This window comes from Coturnix japonica, chromosome 11 (genome assembly GCF_054131305.1).
Source record: "Coturnix japonica strain WE chromosome 11, WE-NBRP24, whole genome shotgun sequence".
NCBI classification, from domain to species: domain Eukaryota; kingdom Metazoa; phylum Chordata; class Aves; order Galliformes; family Phasianidae; genus Coturnix; species Coturnix japonica.
The window spans coordinates 1,674,690-1,696,428 of NC_140673.1; the positions used below are offsets into that span (position 1 = coordinate 1,674,690).

Here is a 21,739-nt window from a genome sequence, read left to right on the forward strand (position 1 = left end):
CAGTAACTTTTTGGTCTTTTTTTTTTTTTTTTTTTACCATGGGTTGGCTCTCTCAGATGAGCAGTTTTGCAGTCATGCTTTCTGCATCTTTTTCTTGTGCAATACAGCCTCACTAGGGATAGTGAGTGTCTGTGAAGTAGAAAATATCTATGTAGTCTTCCTTCTCAATAGTACATGTTTAAACGTATAAAAAGATTGACTTTAATGCGGTACATCAATAACTGACATTTATTGAAAATCTTCAAGTAGATGCTTTCACTTGAGAGAACTGCTGCTTCTTTATTCCCAGCTGTATCCCAGCCCTGTGGTTAGAATAATACTAGCAGCTGAGGGCTGTCAGAGGAAATGAGCCATGTATGCAGGCATTGGTATTTGCCATAAAATCTGATGTTCTACTAACTATAGATAAGTTACCTTTGTGAAGTGGGGTTTATTTAGAATGAGAATTTGAATTTACAGTTATAATGACTAAGAGGAAGCAGTTTGGGTTTCTAGTAGCCTTACACTGATTATCCTTTAGCAATTCATTTTGTAGCATGAAACTCATTGGGAGCCTAGGCTGATTCTGAAATCAATAAAAACTTTGCCATTGACTTAAAAAGAATGCAGATACATTTATTGTAGTAAAAAAAGAAATTTTGTTAAAAGTGTACTTACATGCAGAATAAAAGATGTGTACTAAATGTGACACCAGTTTCTTCTGAGGTGCAGATCTCAGAGTGCTTTCTTTTGGTTGTGTTTGGAAATCTCCATTCTCTAAAGATGGCAGTCAGATTCATCATGAAACATTCCATAGTACTGAAATGTTGGTGTTCATGCATGTGTACGTACACACAGGTGTATGCTCATGCAGGGCATCACTTTGTAGATCCTCATTGTTGTCTCCTGGAATTTTCTGAAGGAAGGCTTTTGCTCTGTAATCTTTCGAGGAATGAGGCCCTTGGTATGAAAATTGAGGAAAACTTAGTTGATTTTTAATTATATAGATGTAGTTAGATCTGTGTTTACAGTCTGATCTTATCTCTCTCATTAGGGCTAATTGGTTCATTGCGTTTGCTGACAGTTGCCAGAGTGCAAGGAGGCAAAACTTACTAAATGTCTTTTCAGGGATTGTGACCAGCATCCAAATGTCTTTTAGGTCACTCTTGTGCATTTCAAAGGTTGTTTAATTCTTGTCAGAGACACTCCTATGGACCAGATTAAATCTGACACAATATTACATCTGTTTTTTTTGTTTGTTTGTTTTGTTTTTACTTTTTAACCAGGTGAAAGCACTATGAAAAACAGAAGCCTGTTAAAGTACAGTGTAGGACTAGTATGGTAACACGCTCTGATAAGTCCTTGTTTCTGGGATCTCCAACATCTTTAAGTGCCAACTGGTTAGTTCTGAGGTCTCTGTAACCTGCAGAGTTGGACTCTTGCAAGAAAACACGGGCGCTCAGTTTATTAATTGACCATAATTACACATGATTGGTACTGTTTTGCCCTGTCACTCTGTGCTGCAAAGCATGAACATGGAGTATTTGCCATTGCTCTCTGGATGCTCAAGCTGCTGTTGGTGACTCTGCTCATGCTGTCTGTTTTCATGTGGACGTGATTGCTGAGTGCGTGAATTCTTCTGTGTGTTTGGTGGAAGCCATGCGACTATAGCTTCAGTGCTGCTTTTTCAGTTTTCATTGTATCATGACAAAAGGTCTCTTTGAAGGAAGCAGCCCATGAGTATAATCTTTCAAGCAGCAGAATCTTTCAATCAGACCTTGTAACTGAGTTCAAATTGTGGAGGAAAAAAAAGAAACTGTGACTCCACTGGTTGGTCAGCCTGTGGACCCCTGATAGTGCAGACACAATCAGGGGATGTGGTGGGAAGCAGCAGAGGAAGCATCCTGTTGGGGACTTGCAGCAGCCTGCAGTGCCCTGGCTGGTGCTTGCAGGTGCTCGGAGCAAAGCTTCCTGATGTTGCAGCAAGAAAATTAGTTGTGTAATGCGATGCCAACTGTAAATCTAGAATTAAAAATCGTGTTGTAAAGACTGCTTTATTTTTACTTAAGTGTGTTCAGGTTATTAATGACAAAATGTGTAGTTACATTCATTCCTGCCTTACTCTTCAGTGTAAGCTATTTATCTAGTGCTGTTGCAAGTGTTGAAGGAGTCTTGCCAAAATACACAGACCAAGAGATGAGACAGAAATAGACTTGGACTGTATGGAGTTCAGTCTGCAGAAAGAATTTAAAGAGCATTATAAGCAGTGTTTTACTCAGTTCAGGCTGTTGTTAACAAGGGGTAATAAATAAAACCAGAGAGTAATCTGATGACCTTTTCAGATATTCTCAGGGAGCTGTGTGGGCCAGTGTCAGTAAGTGCCTCTCCCATGCTGAACAGTGAGGCAGCAGTGGTTGCGGCTCTTATCATCTGCTTGGCCTTTGCTATGGGCTGAAAGAAGCAAGTCCTTTCAGAGCTTGCATGCTGTATAGTCAGTAAGTGCCTTTTTTTTCTTCTTGTTATCAGAAAAGAGAAGAATCACAAAATTCTGTACTCTTGGAAATATGAGACTGAGAAGTCTCAGGCATAAAGCTTTCATGCACTGAAGAGATGCTTGAGAAGAGCATGGGGAGCAGTTCTCTGTGGACTAAGTTCCCTGGAATGGCTCATGAGTGCAGGGGACCACCAGGCTCGATAACCTCCATGGCTCTTTGTGTCCTCTGGCTTCTCCCAGGGACTGCTGGCTGAGTTTTCAGCTGTCGATGTGTTCTGTAACTCAGGCAGTCATCCATTGAGAGTTTGCTAGGGATGGCCAAAGGCACTTGAGAAGTGATGGCTGCCAGCGTTTGGTGAGATCAGACCTCCAGACCTCCAGAGCTGCTCAAGCAGCTGGGGAGCGGAGGAGGAAGATTGGCTCCCTGCAGGTGTCAGGGCTCTGCATGCCTTCATGCCCTTTTTTTTTTTTTTTTTTTTTTTTGGTGTGTGTGTGTGCTAGCAGCAGACAAAATCTTACACCAGAGGGGATATACATTATATTATTACCTTGGAGCAGAGAGCATCTTGGAGACCTGCTTCAGGCTCTCTTGTGGGAGAATAGGTTTTCCATTGGTGAGGAACTGGAAAACTTTTCTAAGTAGAGAATTGGTAACAAACCCTGTGGGAATACAAGAAAGATTTTACAGAGCAGTAGCTATGGAGCAAGATAAGGACTTCACAGAGCAGCAGCTGCAGAGCAGAATAAACAGCATGAGAACCAAAGACACCTCTAGGAAAAGAATGAATGGCTCGCAGCTTTGAAGGGGGATTTTAGGGTTGTTATTGCAGTAGCTTTCCTCCAGTTGGTGTGTGTGATTTTCAAACACCCTCATCTGTCTGCTATAAAAGTACGGCTTGTCAGGCAATAGAGGGAAGCATGATATAACCATATTGGTGGATGTAATGACTTCAGCTGTCTTTTCCAACAACAAAACCCAAATCTATGTAGAAGATGAGGTGTATCCTGTTTTATTGCTGTAATTCTTAGGACAGTAAACAGTATTCTTATTGTTACTCTGCTAGGCAAATTAGCACCTTATTTTTCTTTTCGATGGCATTTAAAAAAAAAAGAAAAAAGGAAAAACTTCTGGAGAACTACACTGAAGGCCTATAAACTGAATATAGTGCTGACAAAAGATCATATTAAATTTTAACCACTGGAGATCTCCAAGCTAGCTTTGTTTTTCCAAGAAACATATATAGTGTCTTTTTTTTTTTACCATGGATATTTTCCTTTAAAATAAAACAACACAAAAGAAACACAACAACAAAAAAAAGTCCCAATACCATCAGCAACAAAACACAAAGCTCTTAGATGTTGTAAGGATGAGAAATGTGTGATGCTTAGAGCATATTTTTCAGCAAAACCTCTTCTGGATCTTTGGTCTCTAGCTTTGTTCCATACTTTGGCTGCTGCACCAAGGTGGATGATGAAAAGTGAGGTGTGCAAGGGTGAATTCTGTCTTCGTAGGTGAATTGAGGGTGAAGCTGCAGTAATGCTTCACTTCAGACTGCTTGGCAGTGACTCACAGTATGCACAGAATCACAGAATGACCCAAGTTGGAAGGGACCTCAAGGATCATGTAGTTCCAACCCCACTGCCTAGCAGGGACACCAAACATACACTTATACTAGATCAGGTTGCCCAGGGCCCCGTCCAACCTGGTCTTGAACACCTCCAAGGATGGGGCATCCACAACCTCCCTGGGCAGCCTGTTCCAGGGCCTCACAACTCTCATAGTAAAGATCTTGCCCTTAACATCCAACCTAAATCTACCCTCTTTTAACTTAAATCCATTTCCCCTTGTCCTGCTGTTATCGGCCCTTTCGAAGAGTTTACTCCCCTCCTGCTTATAGGTTCCCTTCAGGTACTGAAAGGCTGCAATGAGGTCACCCCGCAGCCGCCTTTTCTCCAGGCTGAACAAACCCAACTCCCTCAGCCTGTCCTCATAGGAGAGGTGCTACAGCCCCCTGATCATCTTTGTGGCCCTCCTCTGGACCCTTTCCAAAATCTCCATGTCTTTTTTGTACTGAGGGCTCCACACCTGGACACAGTACTCCAGATGGGGCCTCACAAGAGCAGAGTAGAGAGGGACAATCACCTCCCTATCCCTGCTGGCCACCCCTCTCCTGATGGTGCCCAGGATCCCATTTGCTTTCTGAGCTGCAGGAGCACACTGCTGGCTCATGTTAAGTTTCTCATCCATCAGGACCTCCAGGTCCTTCTCTGCCGAGCTGCTCTCAAGGACAACTCCTCCCAGCCTGTACAGGTGCCTGGGGTTCTTCCGGCCCAAGTGCAAAACCTTGCACTTTGCTGTGTTGAACCTCATTAGGTTCACCTGAGCCCAGCTTTCCAGCCTGTTGAGGTCCCTCTGAATGGCATCCCTTCCTTCTGCCGTATTTACTGCACCACTCAGCTTGGTGTCGTAACTGGTGCATGAACTGTCTGCCTGACTTTTGTTTGATTATCCAAGGGAAGCAAAAAAGCTACATGTGCAAACAGTCTTCTTGCAGTCAGTCATCTTCTGAAACTGAAGTTTCATGTTAAAGTGAAAAGTCAGGAAGCTGAAAAACTAACTTAAAAAAAAGGGGGAGTGGGGGGGGAGGGTTGACTGCATTAAGTTTGCTCATCTATTGCTGTGTTGGTTTGGCTTCTTTTTTGCCTGGTTAAGAATCTGGTAAAACACGAATATGATTGCACCCTGGTTAGAGCCTGAAAGCTAGAGGGAGCGGAGGCACAGGGGCTCTTAATTGGAAAGAAGCCTGGAGGAGCCAAGCTTTTTAAATTCTCTCTTAGGGTGGTTAGCTTAATTTATGTTTTCAGTCAGATTTCTGGATTTAGTGATCTACCACAGAAATTCATAGCTGGTTAAAACTGAAGGAGTGTTTTAATTAAAGAAACATTTAAATCTTCTTCTAAGTCAGCTATTTGAGAGAGGAATGTTCACTATAATTTGAGCGATCGCAATTAGAAGCATCTCTTTTCTTTAGCTGCTCTCTTGACACGTCACTGCAGCGTTGGAAATCAGAAGATGCATCGCAGTGGAACGGTGGATGAGAGGGCTAAATGATCTTCAGAGGTTCCTTCTAAGGCCCATGAATCTGTGATTCTCTGATCTGTGATGGCAGCTTGTGAGTGGAGTGCAGCTGTGTGAAGTCCTGACATGTAGCACCCAATTTGCTCTTCAGAAATTAAGGGTTTCTGCTTATGTGCCCCGAAAACAGGAAGCTGGCTGGGGGCTTCTTAAGAGCATCATAGCTATCCTAGGTGATCATTCCCAATCCTTTGTTAACTTTAAAAATAGTGGGACAAATGTTTGAGGTTCTGTACAGGAAACAAGACTGGAAGATGGATCTGGTACAAAAATAATAGTGTGTGTATATATATATATGTGTGTGTGTGTGTGTGTGTGTGTGTGTGTATATGGGGGGGGGGTACGTGTATTTGAAATGTAGATTAGTCTGCTGATCTAAAAACTGTCAAAATTGATATAACTAAGAAGCATCACTTGGATGGAGAAATAGGATGGGAAGTACTGAAGTTCTGCCTTACCCATGAGACGAATGTATATTAACTATGCCCTGTGCGTGATCTCCACCCCATTTTTTTCGCATTCTGTTCATTACACACTGCATGCTGTTTGTCGTCAGATCTTACTCTAGAGCTTTTGGATGAGTGGCTGTAAAGCTGACAGAACAGGAGAGTAGACCTGGAGTGAATTCAGCAGTGTTGAATATCTGAGTTATGTGCCAGCTATCTATGAGTTAGTACTTCAGACTCCCCTTCAGCTTGTACAATTCTAGGCTACAAGGGGTTATGCTTTCACACCAGTACAAAGGAAAGGGCTACAAGTTGTACCAGAGGAGGTTTAAGTTAGACATAAGGAAAAACTTTTTCTCTCAGAGAGTGGTCAAACACTGGAATGGCTGCCCAGGGAAGTGGTGGAGTTGCATGGTAGTGTTCAAGAGGCCTCTGGATGAGGAACTACGAGATCTGGTTTAGAGGCTTGTGGTAGCAATGGTAATGGGAAGATGGTTGGACTAGGTGATCTTGTAGGTCCTTTCCAACCTTGTGATTCTATGATTTTACAATCTGTATGACTGACATAGCAGCAAACTAGTTAGAATGGGGGTAACACTGTGCTGTGTAGCCAAACAAGAACTAGTAAATGGCAGTTGTAATTGCATTGGGTATTAAAGGTCAGGGTGTTTTTGCTGTTATGTTCCCTCACTCCAATTCGTAGGGTACTAAATCTGAAATTTATTCCTTTTTTTGGAAGGCATCCCGAGGTGTAGGGTTCTGTCTTTGCTTGGCTTTGATGTTTGTTTAGTTATTTTTAATTCTGAATACTTGAGAGAGATGCTCTTGCTCTGAATTTGGTGAAGGCTTTCTATGGCTGGAAGAACTCTATATGATTTGGCATCTCTGCTGAAATTCCTTCTGCTACATTGTTTTTTTCCTTCTAGAACAAACAAATTTAGTGTTCTGAATTGATAAAAATAGGTAAATGGATCCTGTATTCCTCTTCTAGATTGTCCTAATACATTCATCTAAAACTGATATATAGTACAGATGTCTTACATGGTCCAGATTAAGGGACTGCCAAATTTGCAAACAGCCTTTGCAATAGTTATCAGTATGTGTAACTTGTCTCTTTCCCGAGTTATCATGCTAGGTAACTTGTCTCTTTCCCGAGATGCTTGCTATTCATTGAATAGCCTGGGCTGAAAAGGACCTCAAAGATCATCCAGTTTCAACCCCTTGCTCTGTGCAAGGTCGCAAACAACCAGCCCAGGCTGCCCAGAGCCACATCCAGCCTGGCCTTGGATGCCTCCAGGGATGGGGCATCCACAGCCTCCTTGGGTGACCTGTTCCAGTGCGTCACCACCCTCTGGGTGAAAAACTTCCTCCTGATATCCAACCTAAACCTCTCCTGTCTTAGTTTAAAACCATTCCCCCTTGTCCTACCACTGTCAACCCACGTAAGCAGTATTTCCCTCTTCCAAGAAGAGGGAATTGGAAGGCTACAATTAGGTCTCGCTGGAGCCTTCTCTTCTCCAAGATAAGCAAGCTCAGTTCCCTCAACCTTTCTTCACAGAAGAGGCACTTCAGCCCTCTTATCATCGTAGTGGCCCTCCTCTGGACCTGTTCCAAGAGCTATGTGTCTTTCTTGTGCTTGGCTCCAGATGGGGCCTCCCAAGAGCTGAGTAGAGGGGGACAATCACCTCCCTCTCCCTGCTGGCCACCCCTCTTTTAATGCAGCCCAGAATATAGTTGGCCTTCTGGGCTGTAAGCACACACTGCTGGTTCATGTCCAGATTCTCATCCACCAGGACGATGCACAGAGCAAAACTGTGCTTTCACACAAACACTAAAAACTGTTCTGAATGCCAGTACGTGAATCTTTTTGTGCCTGTAGCAAGTTAACATAAAATGCTATGTTTCTGTCATGTTTTAATGTAATTCCACAAAGCTTTTCCATTTTTTGGGGGGGCAAAAGTTTTTCTTACACAAGGAGATGATTGGGGGGATGATTGCTTTTAAACCCCCTTAAATTCCTTTAGTTACTCTACCTGCATATTTGTCCTACATGGCTAGCATCTTTGGAGTGCTAGGAGAATTCTCTGTTGTGGTCTGTCATTTTTTTCAAACCAGTGTAGTTCATCAGTCACGTCTCAGTCATGTTGCCTTTGTTCATTCATTCATCAGAGCTGCACCAGGGCTGACAGCTGTAACTTGAACATTAATTGAACATTAGAGTTGCCAGAGATCTTGCAGTACTGCTTGTTTCACTTTCTCTAAGAGTTCTTATGATTCTATATGAGAGGACTTACCATTCTTTCTTAAAGTCCTTTCTGGAGGTGGTTCCTGGCTAGCATGTGAAATGAAAGCACTTGTAGCTGTCTTCTCACTCTGAGCCTGTTCTGAGTGACTTGAAGGCCTGCCTCCGGCTGTGCTGAGGAGGCAGTCTCTGAGGGTATATGCTTGGAGTATAGCAGAGTGAGGAGAAATGAGAACTCGGAGGCTGTTTGAGCACTTCTGGCAAGCAAGCAGGTCACACAGGCTCAGTGGCAGCATGGCTGTGGATGAGAAACAGTTGATGCTGGGCTTTTGGTCCAAGTTACAGCTGTCTGGATGGTGAGAGCCAGTAACATTACAGTTCATACCTTAAGTGGTACCCTCCCTAATTTATGAGTGAAGAGTACTGAATGGCCTTCCCGCCAACTGTGAGATCAGGCTGTGTGGCCAGGAGAGTTGACAGCAGCCCAGAGTTGTGTGGTACTGCCTTTCCAGATGCCTTCTACAGATAGTAACGAGTTTGCATGGTGTTGGACTCTATCTGTTGTTTTGCCTGAAGCACTAGCAGTCTGCTTGAAGTCAGGGGTATTCCCGGTATCCATCAAAGGAGAGCTTGCTTTGAGAGGACGGGCAGTTCTCTTGTGCTGGGACTTACTTGGTGTTGCTGCTGTTTCTCCCATAGAGGATCTCAGCTTTGCTGAGAGAGAGGTGAAGGAGCCCTTCCTGAGGCCTTGTTATCCCACAGCTGCAGAGCCGGTTGGAGCAGCTGTCCTGCTGGGATCTCAGTTCTGACAGCTCTTCATGACACCACTCATTCTGGCTTCCCTTAAGCCCCCATCCTGAGCTGTGGCTGGATGCCATTCCCAGGCTGTGCTGGTCACAGCAGAGGGGGCAGCCAGCGCCTGGGTGTGATTCCATGGCCTACTGGCAGGGCCTGCACTCGGCGTCTGCACACTGCTGCCTGGAGAGAAAGGCACAGCTCAGCCATCTGTGCTGGATGTGCTGTTCTAGCTTAGCTGAAGTAATGTTACTTTTCATATCTATATATTATGGGGAAAGAAAGCCTTTCCAAAGGATTTGCTGCTCTAGAATTGAAAAATGTAATCCTTATATTGACAGGGAGTAATGGTGCATGTGATTTTATTATATGGTTAAAACTCATTGTATTCTATGCTTTGGAACAATGGCTGACTAGCAGGGATAAATTTTAAGCCAAACATTTGGAGATAGCTTTGTTACAGGCATATTCTGTAAGGAACACTCAAAGGAGGAGGATGGTACCAGGTTGAGAAGGGGAACAGCAGTTAATAATGTGAAGTCCTTACAATGACTCCTCTGGTGACAGCAAGGCATTTCCACTTGGTTAGTGAATAACATTCACAAGAAAATAAATCAAAACCCTACAAGAAACCATCAAGATGCTGTCATATTCTAGGAAAGCTTTTTTGTCATATTTTTGGTGACTTTTAAGCAAATTAAAAGCCTACTTTTAGCAAGGGCATTCACAATTACAACCCCCAAGCAAACTGATGTGTGATTATAGTAGATTTAGTGATGGCTGTTCCTTATTTGTTCATGCTCAGCACCTTGATCCAGGTCAATAAATGTCTTGCCTTGTGGCAATAGCAGCCGCAGCAGTGCGTGCCAAGAATGGATGAAAACTGAAGTGCATGAGTGCCAAGTTAGATTGAGATAAACTGTAAAGAAATAGCAGCCTCAGGAAAAGCAGCTAGTTACAATCACATTTGATACTTCTTTGCATTTTTCAGAAACAGTTGCATAGGTAAATTTCATTATTTTTTGATGTTGCCACTTCTGGGTGTTTTTTGTTCCCATCTAATTAATGAGAGCAGTGCAGTGATGATATCCATCACTACAAGTAAATGTGTGTGAGAGAAACAACACAGAATGTGGTATTGTGGTATGTGCCTATAAATGCTTATGGTGCTCAGAAGCTGGTAATGCTGGAATGATGTTGGAGTCACTAGGTCACCATAGATCTCAGTGCTGAATATTTTATTGAGTCCTCCTTTCTGTTTATAAAACTGTTTTTGTTTTTTTTTTTCTCCTTCCCTTCAGATTTTATCAATCTGAAAAATCATTATCTCTTCAGCTGAAATTCTCTTGATTGCTTTGTGTCTTCCTCATATTATTGAGTCCTCTGAGTCCTCCTTTCTGTTTTTAACACTGTTTTTTTTTTGTTTTTGTTTTCCCCATGCCAGAAATTGGTCCAGTGACAATAACCACCGATCCCAAGAAATTTCAGTTTGAACTCAGGGAGCTTTATGTTCAGGTGAGTGACTTGTTCATCCTCTGTGTAGTTCTAGCAACTCACTCTATTTCTTCCCTATAATCATTCCTTTCTTGTTAGTGTTTCTGCTGTAATGCTTCATGTAGATATAGGTACACAAGTATCATCTTCTTGTTTTCTGCTTATCTGAATTTTTGATTATAGTTAATTACTTTCTTAGTTTACATTGTTATGTGGATACTTTGCTTATTGATTAATAACATGAGAAAGACTAGTTAGTCAAGGATAATACTTATTTTGAATTTTGTTAGTTCTGCTGCTTGTTTGCAGGCACTTTTATGAACTGTTTTACTGTTTCCTGTAAGTTATTTCCTTAGTTCTAACTAACTAATTTGTGTACAAAAAGACTCTTAAGACCTGTCAGGTGCAACATAGCCACTAACTTCATTGCCCTGTGTTAACAAGCACCTAATGATGCAAATATAGCAGGCTGACTCAAGTGGCTTGGTATAAGAAGATGAGTGACGGATTTTGAAACATCATAGTATGTCTCCCTTGATTTTTAGTGTCAGAGTGACATGCAAATGATATCTGGATCAGGTGCTGGAAGGAAAGAGAAATATTGGAGTGGAGTTAGCTTTACTGGAAATCCTGTTCTTCAGTCAAGTGTTGTCTGAGATAATACTTCTGAACAGGCCTCTGACTTCAAGGATGGTGTTTTAGAAATGGGCAAATGGTTTAATGATATAAATGGTTTAGGGTTGTGTAGAAGCCAGTGGTGCTAGTTAGGGTAGAATGAACAGTTTAAAAATTGCAAGAAAGGTTGGAATTCTGAGAAAACAATAAATTGTAAATTTTCAAGGGGGGATAAAATGCCAACCATTGTGCTTTTTCCTCTTCTAGAGGTAGGTTAAAAATTGGTCCCATATTTAGGTACACTGGAAAATAATTTTAACTGTTTTGAAAAAGGGTAAGAACCAGATGAAGCTTTCAGGAATTTAAAACTCCTCATTTGTTAGCAAGTTGTTTAAAAGTCGCACTCTAATGAATTTAAGATTTTCCCCCAGTCCTCAGTGACTGTATATTTCATAATTCTGCTCAAGGTTATAGTTATGCCCAGCTGAATTAAGACTGATTTACTATAATGAATTACATCTTTGGAGGGACAAAATAAGACATTAAAGTGATTAAGGACTGATAGGATATCTTGCAGCAGTTCTTCCAGAAAATGTGAACACTTCTATAAAGCTCATTATGGATATTTTTCCTAGAAAGGCAGTAAAAAGTTTAAATATTTTGAAAGTAGTGGAAATCTTGAGATAAATTACTTTTGATTAAAGTTGTGGAACAAATAATCTCATTAATGAACAAAGCTAAAATTGTGAAGTTAAGTTATTTGAAGGAGTCTTATGTATGTATAAAACATCTTTGACAGGAATATGTTGTCTAGAATACTGCAAAACTTCTTGGGCATCAATACAAATGCAGATCTTTGCAACAAAAATATTCTGAGTATGGAACAGTTGTAGTGTTTGGACATCACATTTGACAGGGGCTTTCAGTTGGTATCTGACAATAGGTTAAGACTAGTCTGTGTGCATCTGTCTGAAGAAACTAGGTCCTGTTCTTTTTGCATTCAGACTAGTCAAGAAAATATTCCTTTGACACTGGGTGAGTTGATATATTATGACTCTTATAATTAGCTGTGAAATAATCTTGTGAACAGTGTGACAATAATTGATACCTGGACAGCGCTGGATTCTCAGTATCTTTTCTATTTGAAGAGAGAAGCAAACTGTTAAGGTGTTCTCATATTAAATGCAGTTTCTACAATGAGGCCTTATTGGATGAGCAATATATTTAAATCTTGCCTGTATCAAAATCTTTTAAGTATATATGGAGTGCTGCATGATCTCATTATATGTGTGCTGATATATTTGCATAGGCATTACAAAAAGGTCTTATTTGAGTACTCCTGAGTATAGAAATAACAGATTACTTACTCAAAATAGCGTTCATTAAGAATTGTTGATAATGGCTTTCAGTTAGATACTAAAATTACCATTTTTAAGTGGATAGAATCCGCTTTAAATAGTTATGTCAGCGTTGCATTCAGAACTGAGAAGTGTAGTAGCACAGATGAGCTGAGCTAACAACCTAAATTTCTGCATACCTGCCCAAAAGGGGTGGAAAATGAAACTTTAGTCATCTCAGTTTTCTGGAAAACTTTACAAGGCAATCATATTTTGTTGAAATTTGGAAAGAATGGCACAAAATATTTCTCATTTGAAAAAGGTGAAAATATTTTGTTTAGTAGTTTTGTATATCTGCCTTTTGAGAACTTCTATATTATGAAAATAAAATGTTTATAGTTGTTCTCAGAACATCCATTTAATTTGGCAGTGTTTTTCCTATGAGATGTACAAAGCAGATGCCATATAAAACACTCAAAAATTACATGGAAAAATAATGTCATAGACATTAAGATGGAATAGAGATATTCTTCTACTTAGAAGGTGGTTATAAAAATAAGCTATTACCTTGACTTTGCCTACAAAATAAATGTTTAATTAGGAGATTCTTTTGCTGAAGATTACATTTGCTTTGGAGAAGTTAAAAAAAAAAATTAGAATCATAGAATGACAGAGGTTGGAATAGACCTCCAAGATCATTCAGTCCTAGTGTCCACCTACTACCAATATTTCCGTGTTAAAACATGTTCCTCAGTACAACATCTAAATATTGCTTGAGTACCTCCAGGGACTGCGACTCCACCACATCCCTGGGCAGCCCATTCAAGTTCCTGACCTCCCTTTCAGCAAAGAAATTCTTCCCAATGTCTGACCTGAACCTCCCCTGGCACAGCTCCTCTAGTCCTGTTGCTAGTTGTGGGGAAGAAGAGGCTGACCCCTACCTTGCCACAGCCTCCTTTGAGGGGGTTGTACAGGGCAGTAAGGTCTCCCCTGAGCCTCCTTTTCTCCAGACTGAACAACTCCTGTTCCATGGGGTTTTGGGCAGGGAGTTAATAAATGAATAGAGGACGGAATGTTCAAATCATACACTTAAGAGAAACTTGAGAAACTTTAGTTGGTGTGTTCTTTTCCCTTGAAAGTTTGTGTTTTTTCCTTCTTCTAATTGTAAACAGGGTGGTGGAGACTGTCCAGAGATGAGCATTGGAGCAATTAAGATTGCTCTAGAAATCTCTCTTCCTGGTTCTTTCATCTATGTATTTACTGATGCACGATCCAAAGACTACAGACTCACCCATGAAGTACTTCAACTCATTCAACAGAAGCAGTCACAGGTACATGAGGGATTTACGTTCTTAGTTGATTTATGTCTTTAATACTGTGCTTTCTCCACACTGAAGGGTAAAATTCCACTATGTGAAGGTCGGTGAAATCTGTTTATACAAAAGTAATGTTGGCATTTTAGGAATTTTATTTTTTTTTACAGATATCTGATCTGATTAATGGAAACTTGAAGGAACATTTATTTTTAATGTTGTGGATTAAATAGTGCAGATGAAGTTTGTATATATGCCTGGTCAGCATATCAGTTATGTGGATGTTCTTATGTTGTTTTGAGACAAGTTTTCTGGGATGTCTAATTGCTGTTAAATGAGTATCACTTATAAAATGATTCTTATTTGTTCCTTTATTCATTGTAAAGTAATAAGAGCCCATGCCAAGTGATGCACTTCTGCTGTCAGACCTTCATGTTACCTTTAAAATGCTTTCATGCAAAAGTTTGCACTGTGTCCCAAATAACTTGGATGTGTTTTTTAGGTGTTTTTTTTTTTTTTTTTTTAAATACAGGTAGTATTTGTGCTAACTGGAGACTGTGATGACAGGGATCATATTGGTTACAAAGTCTATGAAGAAATTGCCTCCACAAGCTCTGGTCAAGTTTTTCACTTAAACAAAAAGCAAGTTAATGAGGTAAGTTTTCCAAATTCTGCTGTATAGAACAGGGTAGAGGTTCAGATCTTTCAATGATCCAGTTGTTGGCTACAGTAGTTAAAGAGAAATTCTAGATGTTCTCTCATTGATACATGAGTTTTGTTCAATATTTCTCTCTTTTTGCTTCTGCAATAGCAGGGTTCACTCTGTGACTTCTATTTATGTTTGGGAAGTATAAATGAATACTTCATTAGCAAGTGAAGGATTGCTTGAAAGACAGGACATAAATGTTCTTCACATAAGATTCTGAACAGATTAACTAGTAGGCTTCAGCTGCTCACAATTAACTGTAATCACGTTTTAATTTATTTATTTTTTGGATAATCTTGACAGTTCTGCTGACAAGGGATAATTTTGAGTCATGGTGAAATGCTTCCTTGTGATTGCTGACCCACAGTGTTGAATGAATGTTTTCTTTGAAAATTCGATAGATTCTTAGAATTGAAATTGTAATAGTCCATGAGAAAATAATTTGGAGAGAGATTAAAATTTGTTTTAGTTATTTAGGGAAGTAGATTTTTTTATACATTTCAAACAGTATATGCAATAACTGGATGAGGTCTTTAAATAAAAAAAAAATAATTGTTTCTTTAATTCTAAAACTTTGACAGCAACAAATGTTGGAGATGAACTGTAGTTTTCTGCTGTTCTTGCTTAGCGAGATTGAAGTAGTTACTGGGAATGTAATAAGATATAGGCAATGATGTGAAAGTGATCAAAAGGAGGACCTTCTCCAAGGTTTAATCCTTCCAAAATTAGGGGAAAAGCTAGAGGAAAAGAAATTGGCTATTGGGACAGTGCATTTTCTGAGCTGCATTTTGCAATTTTTGTGTAAAAAGGGTAAAAATTCTCTCTTTAGACTCCCTAAAATCCCTTTATACTGAAGAAGATTCTCATCTTGAGACTATGGGAGCTAGAGGTTGGTATCTAGTGAGTGGTGATATCAGTAGGGTGATATTCTTGCAGGCTTTTTATCTCCTGAAGTGGGCACAGGGGTGGAAGAATGTTGTTATGCTTTTTTGATTTTTGTTGTCGGAATTCTACATCAGAACATCATGCAGAACAGTGGCAGTCTGCCCCTCTCTCCTCCCTCCCACCCCCCCATCACAGACTTATGTCTGGACATAACCCCATGACAAGTATACTGCACTATATGATTGCCTCTCCTTTCAGTGGTCATAGTGACCGCTTTGGTAAAACTTTACAATGCTTCCGAAAGTCCTCCACCATAACTGCTGAACAAATTACATTATTTAAAGTAAAGTATGTACTATAAAGTAACCTTAGTGACTTTATATGGAACTTCTTCTGTGATAAGGGATGATGAACTTACCAAAAGTCTGGCATCCCAGATAAAGCCTTAGCTGCTGACTTTGGATCAGTAATATTACTTTTCAAGGAACATATTCCCCAATGTGCAGATACAATGAAGCAGGAAATATAATTGTAATCTACATCAGCTGTTTATATCACATACCTCGGGCAAGATTCAACAGACCCTGAACTTGCTATCCTTTTTATCTGAGTAGTCAATGATGTGGGAAAAATGAAGTTCATAAATGTAAAATGTAGTCACTGTTTTGGGCCTGGAGACAACAAATGCTAAACTGTAGATTAGGAAGAACTATAAATCACTGACTGTGAATACCTTGCCAAAAGATTCATGTTTTTTTAGACATTTTGGATCATTCTACTCCCCCCAAAAAACAAAGAAAGTTATTTTTGGTGTATAGTTACAGACTATTGCTCTCATCCTTACCCTTTGTGCATTATGTGCAGAATGAAGCAATATTACTAACTAGCTACAAGGAAACACAACAAAACAATGCTTGATACTTATCCAGTGCTTTTGTTATTGAGAAAACTAAGAAATCACTGTGCCTTTTTTTTTCCCCATTTCTTGAAAAGGATATTATGATTTTAAATGCTACAGTTAACTTGGTTATAATTATGGTCAGTTGAAAAAGTTGTGTTGGCTTCAGTCCAGTATGAGATATATGGGTAGCTCCACTTAGAAATGCTATTACTTACTGGATTAAGGTCCATAATAGGGAAGGTCGTATTTTGAAAGGTGTGGCATGATTTCTATGCAATAGATTAATTTGAATACCCTCAAGATCTGAAATACAAACTGTGGTTTTATTACCTATAATTCTTCTATATATATTTTTTAAAAAAAATATGGAATATCAGACGTATCAGATGTGTATTTTTTTTTTGTTTGTTTTTGAGCACAGGGTTACAAGTTTCTAACAGTACAAGTCCAAGTAAATGTTATTGTATGTGGTAAAATTTGGTGAGTTACATGATTCAAGGTCAGTACAGGAGGAAAAGTGCTTCATGGTTCTTAAAAGGGAAAGATTTAATATTCTAATTTTGAGTTATAAGTTCTACTTTTATTTAAAAATTGTGAATAGTACTGTACTTAACTACAAATTAATTTAGTACTCTTCAGTTTTAAAGTATGCAAACTGGTCCCTGGTTTTCAGGTGTTTATTTTATTGTGTTGGGTAAGTCCTTTCATCTAAAAAAACAGCAGCATTCTCATTTTTCATCTGTCTTGGGAAGATTACAACACTCTTTTCTTCAAAGCATTCAAATCCTAATCTTGAAAAGTGTTTCATTAAGCTGTGATTTCCTTGGCTGCAGTGATGTTCCATGACTGCAAATTAAGGTTAAAGGGTACAGAGCACTTCAAATTAAATTGTGTTGAGCATCCTCATTAAACTTGAGTTAAACTCTGTCATTAAGAACAGATTCTACATTTATATACACCAGCATCCAGTTTTATTAGTTTATTTCCAGACAACACTAGTTTTGATTTGAACTGAAGATGTATTACACCATGCTTACTGCGTTCTATTATGAGGGCATTAAGTAAAGTAATTCCTGGAAATAATTCTGATGTCCCAAGTTATTACAATGAATGGTAGTGATCAGCAGAGTGTATATTTGGTACATCTTAAAAACAGAGGAGATTTGGTTCCTTGGTTGTTCCAATCATGACTTCAGGTCATCTTGATTTGTAAATATCAGTCATTACTGTGTCTGATGAATATTAGTGAACAGCATGGCTAGAACCAGGAGCTCACAAGAGGGTGAGCTGGAAGAGTCCCTTATTTCTTTTAGTCCTGAAACATTTGATTTGCATACTCTAACCTAAGTTCTAAATGTTACCCCACCTTCTCAGCCCTCAAAAAAGTTTTTCTAGTCTTCTTACAAATACAGATTTCTTAATGGTTTTTAAAAGTAAGTAGATGTGTGTCTTCCATACACAGTTTTGGAACACTGGGAGACCTGAACATGACTGAAGGTGACTGCAAGCATTGTGTTGGCACTGACATAAAAGAGGGTGTTACTGAGTGACTTGCAAGTGGAATGAAACTATGTTAAAAATGTAAAGAAAAACTGTGAAATTTGAGTGAGTGAATATAAGTGATGATGTGAATAAAATGAGGTAAGTAGGGAACAGAAGATGGAGTTAGGATCGAATATATTAAAAGAAATGATGCTAAAGGAGTCATTTTTGTAGGGAAGGCACAGAAGGTTCTTGCCTGTAGGTTCACATGGATCTGACATGGAACCCAGTATTATTCACAGTGAGTTCTTTGCTGTGAATAGAAGTCTCTAAAGCCCGCTGGAAAGCATTCTGTTTCTTCTTGCTGTTAGTCTTCACTGAGGGTGGGGAACTAGGAGTTACACCTTCACAGCTCACCTCAGTAGGTCTGAACCAGGGAAAGTTTAGATAATGCTGCTTGTGGAAACAGTGTTTTGTTTCGCTTTGTTAAAACAGCAAAAGGCCTCTCTACTGTTTGAAAAGAGTAATGTGAAGGTGAAAAGCTCAAAACTACTGTGTACATGCTTGTGTAGCCATGTTGCTTGCAGCTTTCTCCCTCCCCCTTATATGCCTTATTGCAGAAAATGAAGGAATAGTTTTATGGAAGAGGCAGCTCAGTGCTACCTGGGAGAGTATGCTTCTGCTCTGGAAATGCAGATTGCGCAGTAAGTGCTAAGTGAGGGAAGAAAAAGTGGTTACAGCTGTTTTTTCCTCTGTCCCAAATGGTGCTTGGGTTCTATGAAAAAAATAGTATGAGCAACTGCAAATATAAGGTTTTAATGACAATTGGAAACAGGCAGACTTAATTCCTGCATTTCCTAACTTTGAAGTGTTTGAGATTCAGCAGTATTACATTTTTTTTGTAATTTTTTTTCTTTTAATTCACAAAGGCTGCCCCAAAAGTAATAATGCCTCTTATGTTATGATGTTGACTCACATCTTCCTGACAGTATTGCATTACATTTTGTTGCCCTGTGACAAATGGCAGCACTTGGAATTTGGAATATTGTCAGTATCCTGCCAATGTTCCATTGCGTTTTCTTACCATGCAAGGTGGAAGCAGAGTGGCAGTCTGACAGAATGGTGTCTGATGTAGCGGTGTGTATGAAACAAAAGTATGTAATTGAATTTCTGCATGCAGAAAAAATGGCAAACACACTGACATTCATCAGTGTTTACTGAACCTTTGCTGGAGGCCACACAGTGGATGTGAGCACACTGAGGGTTATATATTATATTAATATAATAATGTATATTATATATATATATAAAATATATAAATATATATTATATATTTATTATAGTTATATATATATATATAAGTTATATATTATATATATATTATATGTATATATATTACTATATAACTATATATATAACGTGTAGTTATACGTATAGCTTACAATTTATTTTCACTGTATAATTTTGACATGCAGTGTCTGGGTTATATTTTTCTGTGGGAATACAAGAAAAGCTGTTCAGAGCATCAGCAGTGGAGCACTATAAACAGCATTTTTCCACATGCATTTGAAAACATTAGAGTAATTTGGATAGAAATACGAAGCTACATACAGTTAAGCTATGAAAAAGTTAACTTCAAATCTTGTAGCTTTGACTGTCAGAGAAATATTCTTGAGGCAAAGAATAAACAAATGGGAATAGAGTCTGTGTTCCATCTGTTTTCCAGGTTTCAGTATGCATTCCAAGTAGTGACTTGACAGCAAGGCCAGTTCCAAGAGCGAATTCTCTTGAGAAGTGTTAAAAATTATTTTTCTATTTTTCCTTTATCCTCTGTTAAAATTCATCAAGATTTTGGAAGAGCAACAAAAGCTACAGTTGTTTCAGGGGCTTTCTGCAGTGGCCCAAAGGAAAAAATGTACTTCAGAACCAGTATTACAGCAGTGTTACAAACCTTACTGGAATGACAGGGTTGGGAAATGGATCTTCCTCCAAAGTTCAATAGGCAATTCTGGAAGAAAATGCTATACTAGCAAGTTGCTGCAAGAGTGAAGACAGCTGGGTCATTCTCTTGGCTTCTGTTTTCACTTTTGGAATTGAAAAAGTCTCAAAAACTTTGAGGTAGGGTTCTGCTCTCTATAGCTTCCTGTTCTGGTATGTATTGGGATTGGAAGAAAAGGTGTTTGTGCTCTATTTTCTTTCTGAAATGGCAGTTGCACAATATAAATTGCATCATCCCAGGGCAAAAGTTACTTAAGGGCAAATTCCACACTAAGGGAACTCTTGAGTAGTCTTGTGGTCATCAACCAGCCTATGCAGAATTCATAAACTGGACTTGTAGCTAAGGTTTTCTGTAGTATCCCAAGACTATAAACATTGCTGTATCGTTTCCTATAATAATTCTGTGAGACAAAAAGGTATTGTTCATCTCTTGGTAAGAAAGTATAAGGGGATTAAGGCAGTGACAGTTATGCAGCTACACAAAGCCATTGCACAAAGTAAAAGCAAAGGCATGAGGACAGAACCTTTGTTAGCTTAATCAATCTAAAATTAGAGAGAAGGAACTAGAGGACCTCAAAATAATACTCTTTTTTTTTTTATGTACCTATTTTTATATAAGGAAATACACTTCAATATGCCTAGTGGTGTTTTTTTTTTTTTGTTTGTTTTTTTAAAACATAATTAGGAGGTACTTTAAAAATGTTGGTAGTGCTATGTATATGTGTGGAAGAAGAAAGACCAAGCTCTCATTAGTTCATTAGTGGTAACCTGGGTAGAGTTCAATCCATGGTTGACAACCACCTGTGTATGGTGCCAGGCACCTTATAAGAAAGATAACAATATTAACTATGCAAACTTAATTTTAATAAGCAGTCAGAACTAGAAGATAAGTGTTATCAGTCTGTCAGACAAATAGTAGTTCAATCAAATGAACTTTGACAGAGTAATTCAGAAGCTGTCTCCTGGCCTTATGTTTTTGTGTTACTCAGCAAGATAGACAATCATGGGCACTCTAGGTTAGACTTTTTATCCAATTTGATTGTGTATTAATGAACTGTTTATTGGATTTTATTAGGGAGGCTTAGTTCCCATTTCTGGTAAGAGGCATGATCACCTTGCCAAAATCAGCCTGGCTTTGTGCAGTGGGCACTGCATTAGGTTGTCTCGATGGAGAAGCCAAAAGCTGAAAAGTTGGTTCCATTCCAAACCCCTAAATAGTTGATGGCTAGTGTCTTGCAGAGCATGGAAAGAAGGTGGTGGCAGGCAGTCATGTGAAGAAAGATGGATGGCTCAGAAGAGGCTGAAATGGAAGCATGCCAGACATGTTTTTTCTGTTCGAAGACCGGCAACTTTCCTTAAAATAACCAGAGTAGCATCACAGTTGCTAGTATACCATTTTTTTCAGCAGTGGACCAGCGCAGAGCTGGGCTGATGGCAAGCTTCTCTTTTCCCAGTTGAATTGCTGATGGAATTTTGTGGCATAATGTTGCCTGAATTTACTTGATGGTTGACTGAAATTGTGTTTTGGGGTCAGATAGTAAGAGGGAGTAGAAGAGGAATGGAATTGCTTCATTTTATTGAAAACACATTTTCTAGTTCTTTATTCTTCTCTTAAAGTACGCTAAACTTCTGGGTATCATTAAATAATAATTGTTCCCGTGTCTCCAGTGATTGGCTACAAGGCTTCATTTAATTTACCTTTGGAACAAAGCAAACTTTTGGAACCATTTCCATAGTTCATTACTCCCCTTTGCCAAAAAGGATGTCTGGTGTTCATAAAAAGTATTAGTTAAGATTAGTTTTGTTTTGAAATAAACAGTTGCATGCTGCTGTTGAATTTCCAACAGGAGAGACTTCCCACTTTCCTTCCATTTCTTAAGCTGTAACATAGTACTGTAGTAGCTTGCTGTGATCTA

At 39.2% G+C, this 21,739-nt stretch overlaps 1 protein-coding gene across 3 annotated transcripts in view; it reads left to right on the forward strand.

Moving 5' to 3' along the window:
* The window catches only part of HMCN1 (hemicentin 1), a 184,835-nt gene that overhangs the window by 22,034 nt on the left and 141,062 nt on the right, over positions 1-21,739 (forward strand). For all 3 annotated transcript variants that reach the window (XM_085510830.1, XM_085510827.1, XM_085510829.1), the window contains exons 2-4: positions 10,537-10,607; positions 13,711-13,869; positions 14,384-14,506. Coding sequence is in view for 2 of the 3 variants with exons in the window: in XM_085510827.1 (XP_085366953.1) it covers positions 10,537-10,607; positions 13,711-13,869; positions 14,384-14,506 (353 nt within the window). In the remaining variant the exon portion in view is untranslated. The remainder of the gene's footprint in view (positions 1-10,536; positions 10,608-13,710; positions 13,870-14,383; positions 14,507-21,739) is intronic.